The sequence below is a fragment of the Enhydra lutris genome, unplaced genomic scaffold, assembly GCF_002288905.1.
Source record: "Enhydra lutris kenyoni isolate GAN:26980312 unplaced genomic scaffold, ASM228890v2 scaffoldscaffold22, whole genome shotgun sequence".
Lineage (NCBI taxonomy): Eukaryota > Metazoa > Chordata > Mammalia > Carnivora > Mustelidae > Enhydra > Enhydra lutris.
The window spans coordinates 11,676,479-11,683,672 of NW_019154106.1; the positions used below are offsets into that span (position 1 = coordinate 11,676,479).

General features: G+C 41.4%; 1 protein-coding gene across 1 annotated transcript; it reads right to left on the bottom strand.

Annotated features, from left to right (window-relative positions):
- Positions 1 to 5,981: 5,981 nt before the first annotated feature.
- Positions 5,982 to 6,917, bottom strand: LOC111149845 (olfactory receptor 4D9). The gene has a single exon (XM_022507146.1). It carries the CDS (start codon positions 6,915 to 6,917, stop codon positions 5,982 to 5,984), a length of 936 nt encoding a protein of 311 aa, XP_022362854.1.
- Positions 6,918 to 7,194: the final 277 nt, after the last annotated feature.

Consider the following 7,194-nt stretch of genomic DNA (forward strand, 5'->3'; position numbering starts at 1 on the left):
CCAATTAACCTCAGATTGTTTCTTGATATTTAACTATAAGCTGACTGGTGGTGGCAAGAAAAATTGCTGATATCAAGAATTCTCAGGGGCAGTTGGTCGTAGCTGTTGAGAGAATGGGCTTTGAAACCCACATGCATGAGGTTCTGTGCAGATGTTAGTCATGAGCATGACCAAGTCATCAAAATCATCAAGAAATACTCCAAATGTGCTCTTCTGAACACCAAAAGGTGCTCCTCTGTGCACAAAAGGGATGTGGAACTAGGAACCTAACACATGGAGAATGGGAGGATGACAGAGAGCCCCAGTGTATGGATATGTCTGCTTGGAACAAAAAAGAAGAAAGAAAACAGACAAGTGTCATTTATACGTTGGATTTTGTTTTTGTTTTTGGCAAGAACAAACTCAAGATCCCAAAGTTATTCTTCAGAATCTTGTCTGGGTAGAGCCACCTTAATAAATCAGGCTTACTGAGTGGCATGGAATCTCCAGCTTGGGGGAAACCCCAGCCCCACTGTCTAGCACACATTGCTGCTCCCCTTTCCATCTCTTTACAACTGAATTCTCTGTATGCTCTTCAAGCCACCTTCCTTGTATCAAAGAATGTGTTCCTCTTCTCATCATCACTATGGCTTCTAGCTTTAATATACATAATAGAATATACAGGAGCATTGTTAATATTCAACACACTTTTGTAATTCACAGTGACATTTCAAAATTGCCGGGGCATGGCCCCATATGCACAGATACACGAGCACACCTCAAAATGAAATGACCTCATTAAAGGTCCCAAACTCGAATCCCTACCTGTTGCAAGTAGAGCTGGCCATTTGGCTGCATACACTGACCTTAGGAGACACTAACTGTCAAGGAATATTCTCCTTTAAGGCAGATATGCATCTGAGGGTTGGTTGGGTCAGGATCTTCTTTCTTCTTGTCAGAGGCAAAGGGCAGCTCCAAGAATCGTCTCTGTGTGGTACTACCATAGTTCTATCATGCTGCCTTGTGGTGCCTCTGACATGAGTACTGGTCTCAGCCCCAGAACTGGCAGAAGCTCACCAAAGGGAATTATTGTTGGATGTGGCTGCTAACTCAAATAGCCAGACTTTCCTTTTGGGACGAAGCTCCCTGGAGTGTTATTAAGAACTCATGCAGTGGAGGACACACTTTGGTTTTGCAGCTTTCCTAATGTAGGGGAGGAGATGAATCCTCCTAGACCTTGGGCTTAGAGCCCAAATATCTTTGCCTGAAGGGCTCACAGGGGACAAACAGGAGTCCACCTCCTTAAGAGGTAGGAACTCAGGGAAAATGAACAGAATTCCCAGTAGAGTGTATTTCAGCCCAATTTTCCCCAATTTTTTCCCAACTCATTCCAATTTTTTTCTTTCTAGGCCGATGGTTTGCTTGTTGTCCTATTGATATGCATCAGAAGCATCATAAAGATTGGGAAATGCATTTCTCCTTGTTTTCCACCAAACTTCTCATATGAAGAGGGGATATAAGCAAATAAAAGATATGTTGGTACTATTCATTCATCAAATATCCAATTGCAAAATATTTATTGAGCATCTACCATGCTCTGGGCCCTATGATTCCAGAGGTCCTAAAAGCAGAAAGTTGCAATTTGCTTCTCATCTCATTCCCTATATCATTTTTGAAACCTTGTCTCTCACCATAGATCTATGGATGGTCTCACTTGGACATTGCATACCTCCAACTGAAAATGTCTACAGTAGGGGTGCCTGGCTCGTTGAATTGGTAGCTCCTGTGACTCTTGATCTTGGGGTTGTGATTCAAGCCCCATGCTGGTTGTAGAGAGTACTTAAAAATAAAATATTTTTAAAAAGTTGATCTGAGGGGTGCCTGGCTGGCTCAGTCTGAGGAGTATGTGACTCTTGCTCTTGGGGTCGTGAGTTTGAGCCTTGCATTGGGTGTAGAGATTACTTAAATAAATAAACAAAAAAAAATTTCAAAAATTAAAAAGTTGATCTGATCTCATTTGATCTGATCATTGTTATTAATAAGTAAATTCTTCTATTGCTGTAGCTGGCAGTATTATCTGCTTGTCCCAAGGGCTCAGTAGCTCTGAATCACCTCTGACATTCCTTACTACCCATTTTCTTTTGTCTCTTGTAACCTTTTCTGAATAAATTAATTTTTAGGTTTCTTTCATAATTTTCAATAGTTTTTCATAATTTACTTCTAGAATTTGCCAGTCCTGGCCCTGATATTCATGCTTTTGTGCAATCCCCTCCTCTTGTGTGTGGAGGGAATTTAGTGACTTGCTTCTAATGAATAGAGTACAGCAAAAGTGATAGGATGTCACTTTCAAAATTAGGCTATAAAAGACTGACTTCTAGGGGCACCTGGATGGCTCAGTGGGTTAAAGCCTCTGCCTTCAGCTCAGGTCATGATCCCAGGGTCCTGGGATTGAGCCCCACATCAGTCTCTCTGCTCCGTGGGGAGCCTGCTTCCTCCTCTCTCTCTGCCTGCCTGTCTGCCTACTTGTGATCTCTGTCAAATAAATAAATAAAATATTAAAAAAAAAGACTGACTTCTATCCTGCTGCACACTCTTTTGCCTTGATTGTTCACTCTGATGAAGTAGGCTGCCATGTTGGAGGGGTCCACATGGAAACAACCTGAGGATGGGCTCCAGCCAACAGCCTATAGGGAACTGAGGCCCTCATCCCAATAGCTCATGGTTCTGGCCAGCAATCCTATGAGTGAGCTTGGAAGTAGATCCTTCCCCAGTGAACCTTGAAATGAGACAATAGTTCCCTGCTGACACATTGACTATCACCTTGTGAGAGACCCTGAAGCAGAAGATTTAGCTAAGCCTTGCCTGGTTCCCAACACACACAAACTGTGTTGTTTTAAGCCACTAAGTTTTGGGGTAATATGTTATGGAGTAAGAGGTCACTAACCCAGTGCTGAACTGAAAGTCTTCTTTATTGAATAAGAGCTATGTTGAGAACTCTTTCAAACTTGAAAGAGTTTGAGTTTCTCAGAGAAATCCAGAATGACAAGATCACTCCTAAACTAGCTGGTTTGCATATATTGATATGTTTACTTGCTTAAAAAATACCTTGGGAATTTAAAATCAACCTTCCTTACATAGAAAAAAAGTCACAGATGGTAGGACCAAGCATATGTAACCTGTGTAGGATAAGCTAGAATCAGTTTATTTGTAATAGTTACCTAAGGTTACGGCTCTACCTGGAGAAAAATATAGATTAATCCAAGTAATTATGTGATGTCATATTGCAAGAGAAGTAAATTTAATGGTGCTTTCATGAATTCAATTGCTTTTCCCCACTGTGTTTGATCAGGTTGTTTTGCATGTCTAAACAGTCCAAGTGGAGCTTCATGGGCACATTTTGCTGCGTTGCTATCATTTGTAGTATCTTGTACTGGGGAACATAAACTCTGATTGTACACATCTTTGGTTACTTAAAAATCCACCCAGTCACAAAGGTTTTGCTTAAGGTGAAGTCTACATAGAGGTAGAAAATAAAAAAGAGGCATCATTGTGAAAAGTACCTAAGATCTGTAGAACAGTGATGCCAGAGCAAAGATGGAACCAGGTAGTATATGGTCATTTGGTCTGAAGATGAATCTAGCCTAAGACAAATTTATGTCTTTATTGGAATTTTAATGCTTGGAGAAGTGTGTCTAATATTGAAAAATAATTCAGAATATTTTTGAGTGGTAAGAACAGAACAGAACATAGAAAAGGACAATCAACAAAGAAAAAGACAATCATCTCTGTAGGAGCTTCTAATGTATTAGTAAATGTTTGTTTACAATTAGCTGGCAACTGTAGGGTTAAGTGAAGGTTGTCTTCTCTAAGGGTGTCTACTAAGCCAATCTTCTCTGGGCACTTTACTCCAGTGTTTTAGCTTTTGGGACCTGATATTTCAGTTTACTGTCACTCTAATTTCCAGGATTACCTTTACCTTGATTACCTTCCCCTTCCTTTAAATTAAATTTCCTTTCCCCAAATTTCCTCCATTTTGGTTTGGTTCTCTGTATATTCCAAGGGTCCAGCAGTACTTCCAGCACATCTACACATTAAGAGAATCCTCTTAGAGACAAAGTCTAGTCTTTGTGATCTAATCCATTTGTGATTTCCTAGCACAGAATAATAGGTGTGGAAGAGATCATTAGAGTTCACCATTTTTCATGTTCTCCTTTTCTTTCTAGGAATAGAGCTAGATTACATTCTCCAGATTCCCTTGCAGTGAAATGGGATTATATGACCAAGGGCTGGTCAATGGAATGTAATCAGAAGTGGATAGTACCACTCTAAGGACTGGCCAATAATGACCCTTCCCTCTCCCCACAATTCTTTACAACATTTTTTAAGGATTTATTTATTTATTTGAGAGAGAGAGAGAGAGAAAGAGAGAGAGAGCATGCATGCCCACGAGTGGGGAGAGGGGCAGAAGGAAAGGGAAAGGGGAAGCAGATTCCCTGCTGAGCATGGAGCCCCATCCAGGGTTCAATCTCATGACCCTGAGATCACAACCCCAGCTGAAACCAACAATTGTACACCCAACAAACTGAGCGACCCCAGTGCCCCCCTGAGTTCTTCAGATTAAGGGGATTCTTAATCCTCTCTCCCTTTCTCCATTTGCTGGATGAATGGGGAGAGATTCTTAGGCTCTTGGGAAAGGTGGAGCCCAAGGTGGAAGAAGCCTGTCTCTCTAAATGATGCATGGAACAGCTCTTTCTAAAGACCAGCATTGGCCTGTGCCATGAGCATCAAATAAATTTTTACTCCAGGTATTAAGTACTTTGGTTTTGAATATTTTTGTCACAGCATTTTATCTACTCTAACAGATGAGTGCCAGCTTCTGTGGCTTGAGCTTTATTAGGAAGAAAGACATAGTCTAGTAAAATCAATCAATCCCAGCAAAACATCAGTTGGATTGTTAGGTAAACCTTCTCCAGTATCCTTCTCATCCCTTTCATTACAAAGACTAGCAAATTCCCAGATTCAGTGATTAAGCCTTCATGCTTTTTATATCCCTTCTTTACCTTTTAATGGATTGACTGGGAAGTGTTAAAAAGTTGTGGGTTCCCTATGTGCAGAAACAATAAGGAATTTGGGCCTGACTCATCTGTGATTGGGATAATCCTACTATACAATGAGGAGTCTGTTTTTTTCACCAGGGGAGTGCTTAGCAACTCTATTTGCTTAAGCCCTGCCCAGATCCAGGTGAGCTGTCTACAGCCTTTACCCATCACTGTTATTTCTTGATGAATGCTTCCCACTATCTTGGAAGAAACTGTGGCCTTGAAGTGATTTGAGGATCCTCTCTTCCCAATAGAAATCATGGGTTTGCATCACTTAAGGGACCACAAATGGAGTTCTACTTTCCTGACATTCCTTGTAAATGTCCACTAGTGGTATTCTCACTTCACAAGTGCACTACTTCATGGCTACATTGAGCTCACCATTGCACAAACGTGGCATATTTTTATAATGGTCTCTTCCCATTGGTAATACTGGTTTCTTTTCTTGGGTTGTGTTTTTCTGTCTTTTCCCCTTGAAAAGGTCTAGTCACTAGAAAATGCCTTTTGAAACTCTCAGGTAAAGTGTCTGCAGTATTTCCACAGCACTTTGTTCATCTCTTCATTAATGCATTTTGGGATATGGCTCTAGGAATGTGACTGTATTTAATCTTTTTTCAGCAATCTGAATCCTAGTACTGTCAAGCATAATGTGTACTCTGTAAAATATTTGCAGAATGAATAATTGAAAGTGAGTAATGGAAGTGATGAATGAGCTTCACCTTAAAGCAGTGTCACCTAGAGGCCCTTAGCACATACTATACTAAAGAATCCACTTCTTTGAGGACTCCCTGATATCCATAGATACCCCTTTGTTTTCGGCATTAAAGTGATCTCTTCCCATTTTGAGAAAGTGAGCTTTAATGTCTATACTTACCTTTGGGGGCTATCTCATTCTTACAGAACTTAAATCCTTTCTGAATGCCCTAGTCGTTTCTTTAGTTTCCTCATGGCTGACTTCATTTCCTGATTCCTGAGGGTGTAGATCATTGGATTGAGCAAAGGGGAGATGACAGTGAAGGTGACAGAAATGGCTTTATCTGTGGGGAGGGCAGTGAAGGGCCGGGCATAGACATAGATACAGGGCACAAAATGCAGGGTCACCACAGTGATGTGGGAGGTGCAGGTGGAGATGGCTTTTCTCCTCCCCTCCCCAGCGTGAGACCTCAGCATAGCCAGGATGGCTGTATAAGATATGAGGAGAAAGAAGAAAATAAACCAACTGACCAATCCATTATTGGAAATCATCAGGAGCTCCAGAGTGAAGGTGTCAGTGCAGGCAAGTTTGAGGACCTGAGGGACATCACAATAGAAAGTGTCAAGAACATTTGGTCCACAGAAGGGGAGGGGAAGCAACAGAGAAATCTGCACAATGGAGTGGACAAAGCCCCCCACCCAGGAGGCCAGCACCAGGCTAGTACATCGTCCCTTACTCATGATAGTCATATAGTGAAGGGGTCTTGAGATAGCTATGTAGCGATCAAAAGCCATGACAGAGAGAGAAAAAACATCTGCTCCTCCCAGAAGGTGGAATAAGAACATTTGAGTGACACAGCCATTGAAGGAGATGGTTTTTCTCTTTGATAGAAGATCCACTAGGACCTTGGGAGCAGTGATGGAGGAAAAGCAGATGTCCAAGATAGAGAGATTGCGGAGCAGGAAGTACATGGGGGTGTGAAGGTGAGCCTCACAGGTCACAGTGACCATGATGAGGAGGTTTCCCAGCAGAGTTATCATATACACTATAAACAAGAAGACAAACAAGACCCAGCTCAGTTCTCGAGACTGGGTAATACCCAGGAAAATAAATTCTTTCACTCTGGTATAATTTCCCTGATCCATTGGGTCACAGATCCTTTTCAAGTATATGTTTGGAAGAAATAACAAAGCAGTTAAGGAATGTGTTATAACATCTACTGTTGTCTTTTCTGTCTCTTGACTCTTGGTGTTTTCCTTGGGAGGAAGCTCTTTTTCTATGCATGTGTTGTGCCTGCAATTCAGCATGCCACCAGTAGGTGGAAGATTATCTGGGTTTTTGACTCCTGTCATCCAAGCTGATGGGTTCTATCACAATGGTCACTGAAATACAGGTAACAGGTCTGTGAACTTAATTGTACTT

Bases quoted from the DNA above. Each gene is read 5' to 3' on its own strand.
- LOC111149845 (XM_022507146.1), bottom strand. From the start codon at position 6,917: ATGGATCAGGGAAATTATACCAGAGTGAAAGAATTTATTTTCCTGGGT.